This window comes from Cygnus atratus, chromosome 8 (genome assembly GCF_013377495.2).
Source record: "Cygnus atratus isolate AKBS03 ecotype Queensland, Australia chromosome 8, CAtr_DNAZoo_HiC_assembly, whole genome shotgun sequence".
NCBI classification, from domain to species: Eukaryota; Metazoa; Chordata; class Aves; order Anseriformes; family Anatidae; genus Cygnus; species Cygnus atratus.
This window is the reverse complement of record NC_066369.1, coordinates 31,183,115-31,204,006: the sequence shown is the minus strand read 5'-3', so window position 1 is coordinate 31,204,006 and position 20,892 is coordinate 31,183,115. Positions and strand designations below refer to the sequence as shown.

Genomic DNA, 20,892 nt, shown 5'->3' with positions numbered 1-20,892 from the left:
GTTTTTGTTAAACCAAAGGTGGGCAGTGCCAGCCCTGCTGCCCCAGGCAGGAGCCACACCTCTCATCCCGCACCTCTGCAGCAGCTGCCGGAGGTCCCATGGGCACGGCGCGCTCCCTGCCCCTTGCAGCCAGCAGTGCTGAGCATTCACCCCGCTCGTTTCAGCACTGGAATAAGGTGAAGGGCTGGCTCACGAGCCTGAAATGCTGTAAGCCTGGTGCTGCTGCATCTCTGATGAGCCTGCTGCAGACAGGCAGTGACACTGAGCTTGGGGTGTTATTCCAGGTTTGACCCAGCCTGGCACACACGCAGGAAGGATCAGAACCTGGAGGAGAAGGCTGATATTTCCTCTTGGAACAATACTACAATCACATGGTTGTGTACCAAGTTTGTTGTTTTTTTTTTTTTTAATTACATCTGGGTGATGCATCTGATGGCAGCTGTAGGGGAGAGCTGCACTGATGGATGCTGAAATATGGGGCCTTTGGTGTTCTGGGGGGTGCCAAAGCAAGGTTTTGCATGTGCACAGAGTGTGTGCAAATACATGCACGCACACAGCCCCCCCCCCCGTACTGACCTGCTGGGGTCCGGCGTGGGCGTGGAGCGCCGGGGCCGTGCGATCTCCTCACCTGTGCAGGGTGGGACAGAGCGGGGTTAGAAATGGTGCCCCTGTCCCCCACCATCCCCATGCCCCGCATGCACCACGGCACCCCAGGCGTGCTGCTGGCACCCAGCACGTGTCCTGCACCAAGCCTGCTACAGCAGCACTGGCAGAGAGGTCTGGCTCTAATTATTATTTATTTATTTTTACAGAGGACAGGGCTAGCAGGCATTGCTTCTGCTATGGGGCCTCCCAAGGATGTCCATATGACCCTCTGTAAGGGGACATTTGGGTGCCATCACTTCTGCCGTGACCACATTAAAGCGAACCCACCTCTCCCCACCTTTCAAAGGTAATTTATTTTAACCGCCAGCACCAGGCTGCCGGCACACTAATTACTGCTCTGGAAGGCTAAAGGACATACTTACTGGATAAATTCCTCTTAATCGTCCCCTGGAATTAGAAACACAGGAGGTCAGTGGGGTGTGCGGGGACACAGGCACGTTGCCGCTGGCACCAAACGAGACCCACGGCAGCACAGCAATCAAGGCAGCATCATCTAATACAACATTTGCTTTACGTGGCTGAGACACCCAGCTGCAGGTATGCCCTGGGAAGCCAGGTTTGCTCCCAGCATACCGGGGCAGGCAAAGCCCAGCGGGAGGATTTGGAGCCCCTAAGCCCATCACCTGGCAGCGCTGCGCTCGCAGCCACCCTGGCTGTAAACGGCTTACGTTCGTCATTTAAACCCAGCGGGTGCCTGTCAGAGGCAGCATCCAAACAAAATCCTCACCTCTGATGGACCAAGGACTGATCCGAGGCAAATAATGCATTTTCAGCGACCCGAATCCTCGCTCCCACCGCACAGCACAGGTGCCTGCATGCAGCAGGAGCTCCCCAAAACCCCTCCGGGAGACCAGACGGGCACAACGCCCGCACCAAGGCCCGGCCAGAAGCAGCGAGCTGAGGGAGGGAGGGAGCTTACCGGGCTGCGCCGCTGCGGTCAGCGAGAAGGGAGAGAGAACAGACACCTGGTGAGACACCGGGTCAGGGAGGGACGCCTGGTGCCACACCAAACACCCGGGGCCCCACGCACCCCTGTGCGGGAGCTGAAGAGGGGATGTGTTTCATTTTGCCCTGGGTTTTCAAGCAGCCCCGCGCCAAGGCACAGGCATCTCCCTCTGCCTATGAGAACCGCGGTGTCCACGCAGGCAGAGCTGACCCCAGAGCGTTTTGGGGCTCCCCCATGCTAGCACTACTGGTGCGCATGCACCCCAGGAGGCATCAAACCCCACACCTGCCCTTTAATGCACTCAGACATGGATTTTTTGGCGATGAAACCCTTTGGAGCCCAGGGCTGGCTGTGCCGGAGCCAGCTCCTGCAGCAAGGCAGGAGCAGCAGGAGGGGAACCCTGCGCCCCAGACAGCTGGGACTGCCCCATCTCAGAGCAGTCTCAAGCCAAGTCCTGGTGGGGATGACGTGGCTGCTGCACCCAGTGGCACCACAGCAGGCATTCCTGCCGCCTGCTACATGCTGGTGCACAAGGACACATGCAGAACCCACTGGGACAACACTGTGCCCTCACGTACCTCATCCAAAACCAGCCCCAGCCCCTTCCCAGCCCCAGCCCCTCCGCGCAGAGCAGGGCCATGCCCCCCAACTACACACGTTCACAGCAAGCACAGCCGAGCTCTTGTTTAAGCATGCCGAGCTAAACCCGATGGAGAGGGCCAATAACAAACGGCATGCCTTCCAAAACATCAGGATTTGTTGCTCACAGTTCCCATCCCAGCTCTAGAGACATGCAGAGCAGGCGGCATGCAGGCAGAGCACAAGTCAAGTCTGTGCTAAAAATGCAAGAAAAAAAGAAAAAAAATGTACATCTTACCGGGCTTTTCCTCTAAAAGAATACAGAAAAAAAATATGAGAAAAGGTGTTTCTGTAATGGGATGACAACAACAGGCTGTGTGTACCCGCGGAGAAGCCCCAGGCATGTCGCTGGCAGGGCACTGTGTGCTCAGGGAGCTGGGGGGGCTGTCCCGAGACACCACCCGAAGGGCTTCATACTGCACCCAGAGGTGCTCGCCAGGTCCGAATCAGTCTTAGCCCAGCACAAAGCTCCTGGTCACAGAAAGCTCCCAAAAACATCACGGGAGGAGCCCAGAGCGGTGCCCCAGTGGCAGCCACCAGATCCTGCCCAGCCCCACTGCGGCCCTGGGGGAAGCACCGGCTTCTCCCAGGAGCTTACCGTGGGCTTGGCAACGTTCCACTGGTTTGGGAAGTGAGACTGATTTTGTTTCATCTTTACTTATATTTGCAATTCTTTCACGCTTCACACGCGGGCTGGTTATAAACCCTGAACAGCTTCAGCTGGAAAGATGGAAAGATACTAGAGCCCACGCGGAAGCCCACGGAAAACAAAACCCACAAATCTTAACCCAGCTAAACAGATTGGGATGAGATGACAAATCCCAACAAGCCTTAGGAGAATCAGCAGGTATCAGTGTTTGCAGCAGGGAGGAGACGGGGGACAGGTACCGTTCCCTTCAGACACCCCTCGTGTAGGGAGTGCCCTTTAGCATCTTACAGCAGCACTACGGAAAACCCCACAGATGTGCTCCCTGAGCTAGGGATCAGGGCAAGCATCAAATGATTTATGTCCTGAATGACAACCAAACTGGGGAGAAGAAGAAAAGCAGGGCACACGGTGCCGGGACCTGGGGAGCCTAGGAGGGCTGTGCCAGCCAGCAGCGCTCCTGGGACCACCCCAATAAACCCAGGGCGCTGCTCTGCACCAAGCAGACCCCACTGATCAGGGCACGAAGCCAACATTCCCCACTCACACCCCAGGAGGAGGAACCCTGGGCTCGAACACACCGAGCACTCCTGCTTCCACAGCCAGGGAAAAACCCCAGCACAGGGCACTCACCACGGGGGATGGAGAAAGTGCGATGTTGCCTACAGACGCCTTCAGCTCATCCACTGTTGCCGCACTCTTCAGGATGTCTTTAGCCTGCAACGGCTTGATCTTGATGTTGAACTTCTTGTGGGTCTCCTCCTCCTCCTCGGACTCGCTGGAGGAGTAGAAGTGCTTTCCTCTGGTGGGTGCAGCGCAGCTAAGGAAGCTCCGGGCTGCAGGGGACGCGGCCGCGCAGCAGCACCATGGCGTGCCGCAGCCTTCCCAAGGGCAAGCCTCGGCTTTGGAGCAAGGCACGGGTTCAGGAGCGCCCCTGCATGTCGGCAGTGATTCAAAAAGCTCGCATCTCAGTGAAAAAACGGGGATTAGGCATTCCTGAAATGCTCATCCCTAACCCCGATGGCAGGAGCAGCAGCAGGGACAACCCCTCCTGCTGTGCTGATTTCTGTGCTGACTTCCTGCTACACCACGTGTGGGCAGAGAACACGAAAATCGTGGCTGGCAAGAATGAAGTAGAGATGGAGCCTGGGCATCCCCCACAGGCTGATGGGGACGGCGTCCTTCATCAGCAGGAGAGGGAGAGTTCTGGTTTCCCACCCACCTCCTGCAGCTATGAGCAGGACATCGATTTCCTACATCTCCTACAAGCTCGGCACACAGGCTGTGAGCATGGGCTGCATCCACACTCCCTTGCCCCTTAACAGGGACATAGTAGGGACCCACAGCATCCAAAAAGCAGAGCACATGGGATCGGCCAGTGCCCACCGCTGTGCTCCTCATACCACAGCAGCGGACCAAAGGCAGCCAAAAACTTTCTGCTCTGCTGCCTCGGGCAGTGCTCTGGGGGAGTTGGTTCTGGCTGCAGAATAACAGCTCAAAGGAGAATAAAAGGGGAGAAATAAAAAATAAAAGAGTCAGTGGCCTGTCTGCGAACCCCAGCTCATCGTACGGTTTTGCAAGCCAAGAGGCCGAGCCCACAAAGGATATAGCCTGGCTCCTCGGGCCGGATGCTGTACCCCTCCTCGTCGAGCTCCGGGGAGTTCTGCATGGGGCACAACACGCGGAGGGTCAGGGACACGGCCGCTGGGAGCTGAGGCTGCCCTTCGCTCCTGCAGCGAGCGGTGCTACCTGGGGCTACAGCACAGCACCCACTGGGGCACTGAGCAAGCCAGGCCCATGGGTTGTTTTTTTCCCCACCCCCTCCATGCCTTTTTTTTTTTTAACCCAGGTTTTTTTTTTTTAACCCAGGATCAGACAGCCTAATTAACGTGCAAATGCAAACGATGTCTCAGGGCAAGGGCAGGTTTCCCTGCACAACTCTAACACCACCTCCAGAATCACTATTTTCATCCTGTATTTCTCACAGTGGGGCTGAGATCCCGCGGCATGAGGACACGGCCCCACACACCCACAGCCACCCAGGAGCCAAACCCACAGCACACGCACACAGCCCCCCCAGGACAAAGGGCCCTCGGGCACTTACATATCTGTCCCAGTCGATCTCTGCATAAAATCCATTGGGGGCTCCATTACTTTTCTTCTGCAACACACGGGAAAACAAGATTTCCGCATTTTAAAAGGAAGGAAAATAAGATGACCACAGCATACCTGCATTTGTGCATCTGATGCTGGGACCACAACGTGAGCACCGTGGCCACCTGTGCAAGTGGAGCAGGGCCCTGACCTGCCCAGCACCAGCTTGCTTGGAGCCACCGCTGGCCGAGCACTTGGCATTTCTGGAGGGCAAGAAGGTCAATGAGGACAGCTCTGTGCCCCTGCCCAAGCTGGGTTTGTGGCTCACCACGAAACCACAGCGAGCAGCTGCAGCTGACAGTGCACGGTGAGCTCTTGCTGCTCCCAACACAGGGCCCCGGGCATCCATCACCCACGAGAGCCGTGGCTGCTCTCTGCCAGCCCCAAGCTCCTGCAGAAGCCACGTGTGCTGGAGGCCAGCACCAAGATAGTGACCAAAGTTCCTGTTTTTCTGTAAGAGGGGCTTGCCTGTGGCTGGCGAGGCTCAGGGCAATGCCACCGTGCTCAGCACCCAGCGGTACGTGCCGAGGGACAGCAAGGCAAAAAATAGTCAAGCAAGACACCATCCTTTACTTCAGAGCTTGCAGTCATCACCAAATCACTGCCACATGGTGGTGACCACCAACAGAAATGCTCTTTTCTTCCCAGCAGAGAAAGCACTGGCACAGGCCCCACCAGAGCGATGGCATTCCCACGGCCCAAATATTGGCCTGACTCAACCTAAACGGCATTTTTCTATGGCTTGGCTTTCTAACCCCAAATTACTCACTGCTCTCAATAACCCGTGCGTAGCTGTAAACCCAGCACTGTTTTCCTTACCGAATTTTTTTTTCCTCCTTCCCGCACGCTGTCGGGTTTGCTATGGCAAGGTGGCTCAGTGGGATGAGGGCTGAGAGGCTGGAAGGGATTTGGGTTGGGCAGAAAGAGGGTTAACACGTCGGGTGGCTGGTTTTCAACATCAAAGCAAACGGCAAGGAGTTAGCAAAGGCTGTAGGGTCTGTAGGAGGGGAGGGCCCGGCCTGGCCCCCCCCAGAAGCATGGGGGTGCTCGGGGTGGGCGAGGGCCATATTCAGCAGTCAGGGTTTGCACCAGCTGGGGCTGCCAGCCCCACCACGAGTATTCTTGCAAGAACATACTAGAGGAGGAAAATTCAAACATTTCCACCCTCCAATGCTTTGTCTCCAACACACTCAGTGGCTTCATTATATTAAAAAAAAACTAAATTGCATTTCTGCTTCCTCCAGCTTGCTGGAGCACTGGAGACCCACCTGCCCTACAGAGATAAGGAGCAAACCGCCTGGAAAACCCCAAATATGAGCCTTATGGAGAAGGCATTGGCTGCTGACAAGGGTTGGAAACATTTCAGAGCTCCGGCCCTGCTCTCCTGGGGTGTCCATTTCCAGCTTGGGGAGGGTGGATCAGGGCCACCTGGGGTCCCTCAGCCCCACTTCCAGCCATGCCCTAGCAAGCTGCCAGCTGGGTTCTCACTCTCCTAAATTAAACTTGGTTTTGCTAAATAGAGCATTTGTATTCAGTGCACTGTTTTGTGACACTTTGAAAGTGTTTTTTTTTTTTTAATTTTTATGTTTCACTGCTGAATAGAGCCTTGATTAAAGCACTACCTGAACTGCAGACTTTTTTAATCACCAGTCCTTAACAGCCAGTAACAGAGGGCTTAGGAACATAGACTGAGCCCAAAGCCAAGGATCTTGGGTCAGAGGTGGAAAAAGCAGCTCTCTCTCTAAAGGAGCAATTTGGGACCCCAATTTCCATGTGACATCAGACACAGAGGGTACCAGCAGTGCCCTGCGTGGTCTCTGGTGCTGGGCTGGCCGGGCATGCAGCACTGCTCTCCCTGCTGAGCATCTGCCAGGGGTTATTTTAAGCCTGTAATGTCCAAATTTGCACAGTCCCAGCCTGAGCCCAACATACTTAACTGCAAACTTGTCAAATGGCTAAACGCGGTCCTTCCACTGCCCAGCTCTAGCAGGGGCATTTCCATCCAAAACCAGTAAAAGCAGCAGTAACAACAGAACAACTATCCTCTTGTTTCCAGTTTAATATAGAAAACACTGACATAAACAGGTGAGGTGGACATTTTCCATTAACTCCTTGTACAGCAGAGGTGCCCTGAACCAATTGCGCTCAGGGGGAGCAGGAGCTAGGATTTCCTGCATGAAATCCTGACTTTTTTTTTTTTAAACAGCTTGTTACTGCAATGGACTTTGAAATTTTCTATATTAAAGAGGAGGAGAAGGTCCCCAAAACACCCGCGGGGGCTGGCAGAGGAGGAAGCCATCCCGCAGAGCAGCGCCGTGCAGTACTTACGATGCCGTCCCTGTCCGGCGACCCCCTGCAACAGAGAGAGAGGCAGCGGGGTTAGCTCAACGCAGCCCTGCTGGGTGAAATGCACAAACTGTTTTCTGAGGGCACCCACAGCAGCAACAGGCCTAATTATGGCAGTGCCAGCAGATCTAAATTACCTGTGCATGCCTCATGGAGTCTAAACAACTGTGCTTGTGTTATATATATATATATTTGTGTGTTTGATAAGTACATAAAGTGCTTCTGCACTGATGAAGACGATAGAAATTACATGTGAGTTACTTAGATCTAATCCAGGAAGGCTTTCTCCTGCCAGAAGCATCACGGCTTTGCTTACGACCAGATGTGAAAACCAACGGAGCTGTGGGGGTCAGGGTCCCCAAACACTCATGGACTTCGGACCTCGGGCACAGCGAGCACCGCGGGTCCGGCAGCACATGCCTGCCAGCGCTGGCCGAGGATGCCGAGTTATTTAGCAAAGAGACAGATGTGTTTATCAGAGCCAGACTGGCTCCTCACCTCCCACACAGCCCCATGTTTATGCATTGCCAGAGATTTTCCACAAATTAACGTCTGACTCACAGCAGCACAGAAAATCTGAAGGGAGCTGCTGCCGGGTTGGGTCTGATTTAATGGAGATTAACGCCTCCCAGCAAACTTCTCCGTAAGGCAGCACGTCTGCCTGCTCTCTCACCCTGCCTTTAATCTCTGGCTTCCCCCACTGCAGCCTTCCCTCCAGCATCTTATCACAAATGCACCAGCTTTCACTCTTGCCTGCCACCCTCTTTGGGGACGAGCTCCTCACCTCCCCACGTTTTTGGGTTCCCTTTGCAGCAGGCAGCGCCCATGGTGCTGGCACAGCCAGGCTCACTGTGCTACAGCTTTCACACAGGAAAACCTCAGCAGCTGCCTGCTGATGTGCAGAACAGCTCAGGAAAACTGATCCAGAACAAGAACGCCATCGGGCTTCTGCAGCGCCAGGCAGAAAGCGCTCTGGGGAAGGCGCTGACTTGGGGCGTCTCCCAAAACATGCACCAGGGAGAGCCAAGGGCCTGGACCAGGCTCAGCACTCCAGCAGCAGTGCTGCAGCATCTCCTGCCCTGATGGGGCACAATGCCCCCCATCCCTGACATCTCCCAGGGAGAAAAAAACCCTGGCAGCACAGGGAGGGAGCAGCCACGTGCCCCCAGCGAGCACCGTGCCTCCACTGACCATCAGGGGGTCCTGTTCTGATGGAATTTGGCATCTAAAAAAAAAATCTGCAGATGGGCAAATCAGCCGTTTGGGCAGAGATTAACCTGCTGGACCCCTCAGAGGAGTAATTTGCTTGTGATCACCACTAACTGCCAGCGTGCACTGCAAGCACCCGGGGAGCCAGCTTTGTTGTACCCACAGCATCCCAGAGCACACGCCTTGCTTGCTGGCCCCTGGGCATGCAGGGGAAATGGCCTCGATGCACTCGTTATTACGAGACGTGACCGAAGGATGACAGATGCTTCTGACGCACCGAGCTCTTCCTGCCCTGGCACACTGCTCCCCAGCAGCACTGTGTGATGTGCTTCGTATCTCAGGGACTTACGTGGAATCGGTATCCTTTTCTTTCTTGCGTATACCAAAGGCCTTCCTTGTACGTTTTTTCAATCCTGCGGATAGGAGGAGTACAAATAAGAACGCAAATTAACGTTATGCTTCAAATAAATCCCCCAAGAGGCTACTTATCCGATTGCCAGCTGTAAGTTAAAAGAGGTCCAAACCCAAGAAGTCACCAGCAGGACATTGCAGGTGGTGTACACTTTGCTTATACGCCGTCCCTTTGTTAAATGAACACTCATTTTTTCTTGGCATGCATGACTCCATATTTCACAGTCAGTGTTCCTGAACTTACCACCTTAATGATACGCTCCCTTGCCATGCTGCGTGCAGCAGGGAAACCCCTCTTTGGAGTAAATACAAATAAAACAAAACAGAACCAGCTTGAACCACGAGGCTGGCTATCTCCCACACAGTTACACCAGTGCCAGCCTGCGGGAGATGGGGACAGAGCCGTGAGCAGCCCCAGTACCAGCAGAGCACCACTCGCAGCGCAGGTACAGGAGAGCGGCGCTCTGCGACTCCCCTCCTGCTTCCTGGAGGAGCCAGCCCTGGGAGCAGTCTAATAAATGCTGGCAGTGAGCACACCAAGGAGTGGTTCTGGAGCATTTTAACCTTTGGCAGACACCAGGGAGCCAGGCACTGCCCTCCTGCTGCCCAGGTGCAGACCCGTGCTGCTCACAGCACTGCAACACGCAGCCGCATCCAGCCCCCAGGGACCAACACAGGCCCCCCGGCTGCCAGCGGTGCTCCCAGGAGCTCCAACTCCTTCAGTGCTTTTCAGTGGATTTCCTTGGTCTGCCTCCTAGTTTGAGCACACCCCCAAATGGAAGATATTTCTGTTCTCCCTGGAGCACCCCACTCCTCTGGGCGCTGATGCAACAAGCACCACAAACGCTGCTTCTCTGCGGCGCATCAAAAGGCACTGGGGTTGAGTTATCACGACACAGGGGAGGCTTCAGGCCCTCAATACCCTGTGGCTGGGTGTTTTTTGGTCCAGGGCGGGACCCAGTGAAGGTTCTCCGATGGAGCTTGCGGTTGTGCTAAGGGACCTGGAGGCGATGCTGCAATCCTCAGCCCCGTGCTTTGCTCCTGCCGCATCTTGCCTTCCAGCTTCCCCACAACTTCTTCCAGCAAATTATTAATAACCAGGGGAGATTTCCTCTGATTTCAATCCCCCCCAGAATAACTTCATCCTCCAGACCCGAAGTAGAACAGGGAGGGACGAAAAACACAAAAATAAGTTGTTTGGCCTTAGCCAAATCAGGCTCTTCTTCAGATAAGTTCTGTAACCAAGCCTTCTGCTCAGTTATATAATAGGCCCACCATCTGCTTGAAATGTAACTACGATTAGGGAAAGGAAAGGGATATTTAGGAAAAGGCAGAACAAAGATGAGAGCCCTCTGGTCCTTCAGTCTCACTCCCAGCTTTCTGTGGGTGCTGAAGCACCGTGAAAACAGTCCTGGCAAGAAGTCCCCCTACAGAAATACCTTGTCCGTGTTGGGGAGCGCACACGCGGGAACACGGCAGGTTTGGGAGAGATGCAGAAAGAGATGGATTTAATGCTGGAACATTTAATGCTGGAACAGAGGAGGTGACAGCAAGTGGGAGACGGCAGAGACGAGGCAGCAGGAGGAACAGCACAGGAACAGAAAGCAGAGCACAGGGGGCACCTGCCCCAGATTTCTCAGCCCCGCAGCCACGCTCTCACCCAAGCCACCAGGCTGCTCTGCTGGGTTAGGGACCTACAGCTGATCTCCCAGGGCCTTGATAAAACAGAGGCAGGTGGGGCAGGCCCTTCGGAGCCACCCAGCAGCACCAGTGAGAGCCCCACCTCGCCAGACTGTCCAAAGGCACCGTCAGCACCAAACCCTGTGCTCCCCGAGGTGGGCACCGCGTCCTTCTGCTGCAGGGGACATTAAAAGAAGTGCCCGCAGAGGGGAGCTGGGCACCACCACTGCAGCAGAGCCACCCCCTGCTGTTGGCACAAGGACACACGGACCCCACAGACCCACCGAGGTCAGCAGCCACCAGCCTGAACTTGCACAACCTTTCCTCAATGGGAAGCCATCGGCCACACCACGGGGCCGCAGTTAGCGCTCATCCAGGCGAGCAGCTTCGAGCAAGAGCTCCAGGAGCACCACAAACCAGGGCTGAACCAGCTGCAGTGTGCCTGGAGACCCCCCTCCCAACAAGCCCCTGACACGGGGCATTAGTCACCTTCCCCTTATCATTACCCTCCTCCTCCCCACCCCCATGAATCAGCGTCTGAGAAATACAAGTTTGTATTTGCCGCTGTGAAGCTTTCTGAGCTTCATTCTTAAAAACTGTGCAAACGTCTTCTATACACCAGAGACTAAGCAGCTCTAAAAAATAACCCAAACCCAGTGCCCTCCCCACTGCACCCCCATGGGTGGGGGCTGCTGGCGCTTCTGGTCCCCCACGTCTCGGGGGGCTTTGCAGGAGGAGCCTCGTGAAAGCAACACACGCCTCAGAGAAGACACCAATGACACTGCCATTGCCTTACACACTCTCTTTTGATGACAAAAGCATTAAAACAAAGCCAATGAAATGTATTGATTCACTGTGCACAGACCGAGCAGCACTAAAAATAAACGTGCAGAGCCTCAAGACCCAAAATACCGCTGGAGGAAGAGAAAAAGCAGTGGGGGGTGGGGAAGAAGAGGGGAAATTCCCATCAGAGTGCCACTGGGGAGAGGGACAGCACTGGGTGCATGCTTCTGCTCTGCAGCAGGGGAGGTGCCTGGGATGGGGACAAGGCAAAGCACCAAGGCCAGCCCCAGAGGCTGCATTTCACCAGCTCTGCAGGGAGGAATGGGCAAGGAAAGGTGGATTTGGGCCCTTGGATGGGGGAAGATGGAAAGCAGGAGGAGCACCCCCTGCTGCGGGCAGCCTGGGCACTGCTGAAGGCAGAGGTGCTGTCATGAGAAGTAGGAAATGGTTTGTTTCGTGGCTGGTTTGTTGTTGTTTTGCTTGGAGCTGGGTTTGAGCCATTCCTGTTCCCCCGCTGCACACACACCTGCCCCTGCTGAATTACTTCGCTGGGTCCAAAGATGGGGAAATTGCCACTGCTTCAAAGCCAACAGACTTGTGCTTGCTCTGGGCTTGCACTGCTAAAGAAATAATCCTCAGTTTGCTCAGCAAAACAAGAAGAGAGGGAGGACAAAAAAAAAAAAGCCAAAATCCCTCCAGTCACACCCAGAGGACAGAAAGTCAAAAGGCAAATTGAACTCCAAGCAGGGAGGGTGTGACCACATCGAGCCCCAAATACATGACCCCAACAGCAGCACCACAGCCCAGAACCTGGCTCGCACTTGGTTTGACAGCCACAGCCCCGCACACCTCAGGCCCAGCTGCTGTGCCGAGCAAGTATTTCACATGAGAACGGGCATGTTTGGTCCATTGCACAAACGGGGAGTCTCCACCACCACGGCCTCGGTAGCAGAAGAGTCAAGTCCCAGAAACTGCGCTGCTTCTGTCCGTGCTACTCTTGGGTCTGCCACCTCGTATTTAACCTGGTATTTGCCCACCACGTATTGGATTGCTGCACATCCCAGCTACTGCCGTAGGGTGCATTTCCAAGGCTCACTTTGTCAGCAGCAGCACTTGCAGTCCCCCACCACAATCCTGCACCCTGCAAGGGCTCACGCTGCCTCCGGCCTGCAGAGCGTGGTTCTTGGCCCTGCGGTGGGCAGCGCTGCCTCCCTCCTGCTTGGGGCACTCCTGCTGGGCACCAGCCTCCCACCCTCCATGGGCGACACAAACACATCGCGCCAGTTCTTTTCACCCAACGCCTGTCTTCTCAGTCAGCATATCGCCTCCCACGCAGACCCCCGGCTCCCCGCAGGTCCCACTCAGTCCTCGCAGCCGCCCCGGCTCCCAGAGGTGCTCCCAGAGCTGCTCTGACCGGTGTCCCCGCACGGGCAGTCCCTACAGCCCCGCTCCCCTGGTAATGCCACAGGCACCCGTAGCTCCTTCCCAGGGAGCCGCCTCGTTCGCGGGGCAGTAATGCCAGGAGGCAGCCCGCTTATCCATAAAGTTAATATCAGTTATAATAAAAGTACTGCAAAAACGCAAGCTTCACGCATGAAAGCCACTTTGTGGCAAGCCCCCTGGCAGTAACACTGGGTCCCGAGGCCAGGTCAGTGTCCTGCTTCCAGCCAGCCACACCGAGCACACACTGCTGCTCGGCAAAGCCCATGAGGAAGGACAGGAAAGTGCCAGCCCTGGCACAGCAGGAGGGCAGGGGACACACGGGGTGACAGGGACAGGGGAGAGCTCTGCTTTGCAGCAGGAGCAAGCCTCTCCAGACTGACACGCACCTTCCCTGGGCTCCCAGTGAGAAGGATTGACTAGACCTGAAGATATTTGGCGGTGATAATCTTGGAGATCTCACTGGTGGGGGCCCAGCAGCATCCCAGGGCAAGGACAAGACTCATTCTCTCCCCACAGGCCAAGTCTACATTTTGACCACCCAGAAAACTTTAGTTTTCTGAAAGTTTATTGGAAAAACCCTTGAGATAGGAGGCACCTGTGCAAGCTTACTTTGACGCACCAAAATGTGGCAAAGTTAGGTTTAAGTGATTTATGCCACTTGTGCATGCAGCACCAGTGCACATCCCACTGTTTCCCATGGTCACGGGAACTCGCCGTGGTCCTTACCTCGCTCGAATAAACCAAACCTCCAGTCACTGAGCCCTTCCGTGTGGCTTTACTGTGAGGGGGACTGGTAAAGCCAGCTTTGACAGCGAGCTGCCCACTCCTTAAAATTCCCTGCTATCTATGTGAATTAATTTTACCATTAGGCTTCCAAAACATTGAGGATATTTTTGCCTAGTTAGCAAATCCCACGTGCATACCCCCAAATAAGGTGCATTACAACCTTCCACACACTCACAGCAGTTTCCCCCATTAGGCAATGGCCCACTGAGGACAGAGGGACAGTGGCCTCATGGCCACTTCTGTCCCTCCCCGCTGCAGCAGGGCATCCTCACCCACGGCTTTCTGGTCAGCAGGTACGTGAAAACAAGAATGGGCTACAGGCTTTCAAAAATGAAACGCCAAGAATTTTGATCCTCACCAGAAATTTTACTTGGAAGTAAAATCTGTTTTACTGACCGACTAGCTGGGATGGAGAGCCTGCAACAGAGCTGTGAGTAAGTCTGAGTGGGATAAAACATCGCTGGTACATCCTCCTGCATCATTTTCTCCTACAGCGGATGAGGTTGCTCCGGGACCTGCCTCGGGAAAGGGAACGTGGTGGTAGCGGGCAGAGAGCACCAGGCCTCCCTGCTTCATTCAGAAACGGGGCCCTGTTTTGTGCCATGAGGGTAATCCAGCCTCTGAGCAGGTTGTGATGAGCCCTGCCAGAGGAGACTTCCAACTGACAGTCGACACCTTGCTAAAAATACACACTATTTCGGCTGCTGGATGCACAGAGGGAACAAGGCAGCTCCTGCGGCCAGGTGGTCGCTCCGGGGCTTGCACTAGCGCTGCACTGCAGCGGCATCCCCGGTACGGCCAGCACCCCTGCACACACACCACAGCGATGATGAGGGAGGCACGCACCAGCTTCTTTAAGCCCATCCGGAGATAAAACCCACAACTGTGCCTTATGCTGGCCCTTTGCCCTAAAGCCCCGATTCAAGCCACATCTGTGCCTGCAGCCTCAGCACGTGGGAGCACACTCCGCACGTCTGCGGGCCTGCGGAAAATCACGTCAGTGGAATCCAACCATCATCATCTATAGTGCAAGGACTTCTGGACAGGCACCCAAAACCCACCAGAGGCTAAAAGCAGCTTTTGGCTCCCTGCAGAGGTTCCCCGTGGGCTGCACGGCCAGGGCTCTGCACCCATACCCGGTGGTGAGCATGGCTTGGTGCGGCCGGCTGCCCACAGGCACTCTGTTTGAGGAATATTTAGGGTTGGAAGGATGTAAGTCATTGCTCATACGTTATGCACTAACCTCAGAAAAGCAGCCACAGGAATTGCTTGCTGCCCGCTTGCCCCAGAAATCAGGTCTCTGATATCAACTTGCAGAGAACCGCAGGACACAAGCGTCCCCGCCAGCACTGCCGGCACCTCGGGCATACAGTTGTGGCTTTCATTCAGGGCTGGCACACGCACAGGAACGCCAGATGCACTTGCAAAGGTTGCTGTGCTATTTGAGCAGTTGTCCAGGACAGGCTCTCCCTCCCAGAGATGCTCAGATCCCTGTTTTTAGGGTTTGTTTTTTTGGGGGTTGGTGGGGATCAGGAGATGAAGGCGCTCCCAGCACCTCCCCAGCACCGAGCAGCCACAGCAGGGCACCCAGCAGCCGAGGACCCTGACAGTTGTCTATGAAGAGATGGATTTTGCAGCCATGTAATCTACACAAAACATGGAGACAAAGACCACCGCCATCCTTGCCTGGCCGTGACAATAACCAACAGCCTTACATTTACCCTGTAACTCCTGAGACCAAGGCCACCCAGCTGCAGATATTTGTGGCTCTCCAGGATGCCTCATTCCCAGTTTGCCTCCAGATTTGGGTTGTGGGGCTGTGACCCCCCCCCCCCCCGTGCCAGGAGAGGCACGCTCGGTGGGAACCTGCTCAGATCAGTGCTTTGGGCACCAAGGAAAACACTAATAGAACTGGCCTGTGAAGATGAAGAGCTAAGGTGTGAGATGTGAATGACCAAAAGCCTTGAGAATTAAGGCAGTTATAAACTTTAAGAGGTTGTAGAATTACAAACTGGTTTTGGCTGGAAGGGACCTCAAAGCCCCCCCTAGGCCCCCCTGCCATGGTCAGGGCCCCCTACCCCCAAGCCCAGGCTGCCCAAATCCCCCCCAGCCTGGCCTCGAGCACTGCCAGGGTCAGGGCACCCACAGCACCTCACGGTAAAACATTTCATCATATCTGACCTAAACCTACCCTCTTTTAGTGTAAAACCGTTACCCCGCCCTATGCATGCACCCCCAGAGCCCCTCCCCATCTCTCCTGCAGCCCCCCTTAGGGGCTGAAGGTTGCTATCAGCTCTCCCCGAGCCTTCTCCTCTCCAGGCTGAACAACCCCAGCTCCTTCAGCCTGCCTTCAGAGCCGAGGTGCTCCAGCCCCTTGAGCGTCCTCGTGGCCTCCTCTGGACTTGCTCTAACAGCTCCATGTCCTTCTTGTGCTGGGGGCCCAGAGCTGAGCACAGGCTCCAGGTGGGGTCCCACGAGAGCAGAGCAGAGAGGGACAATCCCCTCCTCGCCCTGCTGGTGTTGCCTAGGATGCATGCAGCTATATATACACACACACATTATTTATGATTAATATGCAAGTATGAATATATCATATTAATGTTATATAGTATATAAACGATACATAATCATTAGTGTGCATATATAAAAGATGAAGATTTACACCCAAAATATAGCACAGCATGGCAGTTCCATTAACTGTCTCATCCCTCCCATGCTCTGCCATCAAATACTCGGCTTTTAAAGGAGCGATTAACCGCAGCCATGCTGTAACTAAAAATAAGCAGAGGAGACCTGACCCGAAAGAGAGGCTCCATTGCCAGGCATTTAACACAACCACCAAGCCTCTTCCCAGCATCTGCTTCCCCGCAGAGGAGCGGTGCTACAGGAGGGAGCTCCAGGTCCCAGGTGGAAGGAGCTATGCAAGCAGAGCACAAGTGACCTTATTATTGATGAATCACACTGGCTTCTTCTGCATCTTCTGTGCTAGGGCCAAAGCCAGGCCAACACCCCACCAAACTCAATAAGCCATGCTAAGACATCACTGAAGCCATCCCTTTACACACTTGGGAGGGCACCCTTGGGGAGCTAGAAGTGCCCCAGATGAGCCCATTTCAGGCATGTTTGAAAACACCACTGGCTCCCAGAAAACCTCAGTGACAAGGCCATGAAAAGAAGCCACCATGAAAAAACAAGCACCCAGATGAGCTTGTTTATGAGGCTTACAGCATCTGAAATATAGGGCAGGATATAGGATGAAGCCCACCCATCTGAAGCGGCCGTGCGATGGTCGGTGTGATGCTGGAGGTGCCTTAAGGCATGCACAGAACAACAAATGCCCACTGACACACACGCTTGAAAGCCTGGCACCCATTTATTATTAATTAGCCCTAATAACAGGGTGCATCCCCGATGGTTTCTCCATCAGGTTCTGCAGATCTGGCTATAGAGAGGAGCACCGCACACAGCAGGATGCGCCCCACTGCTGCACAGCCCCCCTGGCACCATGCCCCCTGCCTTCCCACCCCCCGCGTCATTCCAGCACATCCCACGCTCCTGATGCCCACCCCGAGCAGGTCTGCTACATTCCCTGCGGCCTGGAGGTGGGAGGCTTTAGGAAATACCCCACCCCCCAATTCCTTCAAAAACTCCCAAAAAACATAGGAAAACATGTGTAAAAACAAGACAAAAAATCCCCCCAAGTGACCAAGAAGTGCCAGGGGGCCAGGTCTGGTCGGGTCGTGGTCACCAGCAGTGCCTTCGCCGCACGGACCACACAAAACAGATCCAGGATAACATGGGCTGGCTGCAAAGTGTGGTTTCCCCTGTACTGGTTCCCAACATCAACACGTTAATGTTCTCCGTGTGTTTGCTCTGGTAGCTGGCAGGTTAAATCCCCCTGGGGGCTGGTGGGGTTTTACTGGCACGTGGCTATATCCAGCCCCGGTGCTCCCACATGATGCTGGAAGGAGCACATCACCCAGAGGGATTTCCTTCCTTCGCAGCCTCCCCCTGCACGATTAGCAGCCATGAAGCTAAAAATCCCTGAAACCAACCCCAAAGTTAAAGACAGGCCATTCTGTGGGCCTGTCAACGGGGAGGACAGCAGCTGTGGCCATTCTGTAGGCCTTCCTCCTCTTCCAAGGCACCAGTAAAGCAAAAAAAAAAAAAAAAAAACCAAACCCCAAAACCCCCAGGAGCCTCAGCCCATAACTGAGCTTCAATTAAAAACCAACAGCTGCGGCTACTCAGCAGCTCACAAGGCAAGCATGAGCAAGGCACTCTGCTGGGCTCATAGGAACCATACGTGTGGTCTGCTTGGGGGAGAAAGAGGGATGCAGTGGGCCAGCCCTGGAAGCAGGAGCACCACCACACAAGCAGCATCCAACTGGGGAGAAAGAGCATCCAACCCCACCAAATTCCCAAGGACAGAGGGATTTTGGTGGCTCCCAAAGTCCTCCTCATAAGCAGAGTGAGTTGGGTGTCCGAGCAGCCTGAGGCAGCTGGTGGGGCTGCTCCTGTCCCTGCTTCTTCCACTTCTCCCACTGCCCTGGCAGCAGGTGGGGGTCCAAGGCACAAACAGGAGCATCACCCCCTTCCACACCACCCACAGCCTCACAGGCACTCAAGGAGGTGCCTCTTGCTCACCCTGAGCTGCTTAAGATCCTGGGGTGAGGACTCAAGAGGAACATGCATCTGATTTAACCCAGATTCTTTTTAAGCATCTTTAAGTTTTCACACTGTCAGTGCATCAGGCAGTGGTTTTGCCCCAGCAGAGACTGCGATTGCTGCGTTGGGCACCAGAGATGCCCATGGGCACGCTTGAAACCAGGACCCACCAAATGGACACTTTGCAAACCTGCATCACGTGCACTTATTGAGTTTGGCTTTACTTTCTACCCTTTCCACCCAAAAAGCCTCATCTGTGGAAGTCCTGCTGTCTCTCATGGCCAATACTGGGAAGTATTTCCAGGCTTAACCCAAAGCTTTTCCCTGACTCCCAGGGTTTGGGTGGGGTTTTGTTGTGTTTTGGAGCTGGATCCCTTTGTCCCTTCCCTCCCTTACTAAGACCTATTGAGAAACGCTGCCAGAGGTGGGAAACCCAAACCAGGCTGGCCAGAAAGGTTTGTATGGCCAGAGCTCGGCTGGCTTTTACAGCCAGGCCCACCAGCAGCCCAGCCAGCCCATACACCTCCAAATGCTCCACATGCATCCTCCAAGCACAGCAACAACCCCTGCGGGCACTACAAGGCCTTTCTGAGGACCCTGAGATATGGCAGGGGCTTGTAAGGGTGAGACCCCAGCACGTTGCCACAGCTTGGCCCCACGGGGGGAGGACGACGGACAGCGCTCCCCCCCATGCATGTGAAGCCCATGATCTTGCTTAGCCAAGGCAGAGGCTTTGCTCTGTGCCATTTGCTGCCTCCAGGCCCAGCGCTGCCTGTTCAGCACCAAGAAAATATCAGACAAGCATCGCTAAGAGGCAATGCAACAAAGCCTTTGCTGTATGGGATGTGACCAGCCACCCACGGAAGTTCCCGGCGTGATGCCCCAGAAATGGGTACAGAGACCTGGAAAATAACTGCAAAGAGAAACTCCTGCTCTGGGGAAGCTTCTCCCTGCTCTCCCCAGCAAACTCCTGAGTTGGGCTCTGGCGAGGCAGAAAAGCAGAACCGTCCCTGCAGAGGAAGACGCTGCCGTCCCTGGTACAATCGGGGCCCTTCCCCTCTCCCACCCTTGGATGAGCTTCCCGAACGCTGCACAGTGTCTGCGGGAGTGACATGTTGCAGCAGTGGTTTCAAAACGTAATTAAGCCGTATAAAATACCTTCAGTGCATTTGAGATGCAGCAGATTAATTAAAAAAAAGAGATCAATACACCCCTTTGTTCTCACGCACGGATGTTTGCCTCAACATCATCACCGGGTGCATTCCTGAGCCACCAGAGGGGAGGGAGGTCCAGAGCCCGCGGCCACGCACACAGAGGGCTCGCCGGCACCTCTCCAGCACCAGCTTCTGCCCAAGGCCAAGTGCCGGCACGCCACGCCGTTTCACCATGGGTTATTTCCATTTGGGTGTTTCAAAGCTGGGGATTTCAGCCCCTGCTGCTGGCGGCCTCACCCCACTTGGCCAAGTGGTGCCCCAGCGCCACGCAGTGCACACCGGCCTCCTGGGGAGGCCTGGCTGCCTGGGACAGCACCATCAATGTGGATTTTGGTTATGCACCCTGATTTTTAAAGGTGTATTGAGAAACACAGTGTTTAGAAACATAACTGTGGCTTTTTTTTTCCCTGCCATCTGCTAGAAAATGCTCTATATCAGGTTCAGGACAAACACAAACCGCAAGCCCTGCATCTCCCCCCAAGAGGCCAAGCGTTCCCGTTCCCAAGCAGGATCCCAAACCAGCCCCAGAGCCACCCCGTGCCACCAGCCGGGAGCACAGGGGCACCAGCACGCACAGCCCCACGCTCTGCCTGCAGGGCGATGCCCCAGCGTGCCGGTGACATGCTGCACAGGCCATTTCACAGAACCATGGAGGCTGGAAAAGACCTCCAAGATCTGGTCCAGCCATCCCCCTTCCACCAATATCACCCACTAAACCGCGTCCCTAGGCACCACCATTTAAATAACACCACTGAAAACGTCCAGCCTGTTTGGCACAGGGAGCCACAGGGACCTCACGCAGGTTTCCAACTTTCAGACCAGTTCTAAAGTGAGGGCATTAGAGACCATTCTTGCATTAAAATAGAGCATCTCTGCAAGGTGTCAGCGTTTCAACAGGGCATCGCTCACAAAAGTTTCACTATTCCACAAATAGAGCTAGCTTCCAACCGTTTAAAAATTAATCAAAAGCATTATTTCTTCTCACTCCGTTTTCTCACTCCCATCCCAGGTTCCCGTGCACATCAGATAGTTGGGGAGCGACACACCAAGCAGCTCAGTAAGTCACAGCTGATGGGGCACTTCTCGTGGCCAGTCCCCTTTTCCCAAAGGCAGGCAAGACCTTTCCACGAGGCCTGATTCCGCCTCCAGCAGAGCCACCAAAAAACAAAAAAACACACCAAAAAGCAGAAACCCAGACCCAACCCTTCCTCATACACAGCCACAGAAGCAGCTAGCACACACCACGCACTGCAGCAGGCCAGCTTTCATTCCCCTGCATTCATTCCTCCTGACACGTCGGC

The 20,892-nt window shown here is 54.8% G+C and overlaps 1 protein-coding gene across 1 annotated transcript in view; it reads right to left on the bottom strand.

Moving 5' to 3' along the window:
* The window catches only part of SGIP1 (SH3GL interacting endocytic adaptor 1), a 38,808-nt gene that overhangs the window by 16,593 nt on the left and 1,323 nt on the right, over positions 1 to 20,892 (bottom strand). Inside the window, exons 2-11 of the mRNA XM_035564415.1 lie at positions 8,956 to 9,019; positions 7,380 to 7,404; positions 5,871 to 5,948; positions 5,002 to 5,058; positions 4,506 to 4,560; positions 3,531 to 3,706; positions 2,490 to 2,501; positions 1,586 to 1,597; positions 1,029 to 1,053; positions 577 to 628 (exon numbers count right to left, since the gene is read on the bottom strand). Coding sequence (XP_035420308.1) covers positions 577 to 628; positions 1,029 to 1,053; positions 1,586 to 1,597; positions 2,490 to 2,501; positions 3,531 to 3,706; positions 4,506 to 4,560; positions 5,002 to 5,058; positions 5,871 to 5,948; positions 7,380 to 7,404; positions 8,956 to 9,019 — 556 coding nt within the window. The remainder of the gene's footprint in view (positions 1 to 576; positions 629 to 1,028; positions 1,054 to 1,585; positions 1,598 to 2,489; positions 2,502 to 3,530; positions 3,707 to 4,505; positions 4,561 to 5,001; positions 5,059 to 5,870; positions 5,949 to 7,379; positions 7,405 to 8,955; positions 9,020 to 20,892) is intronic.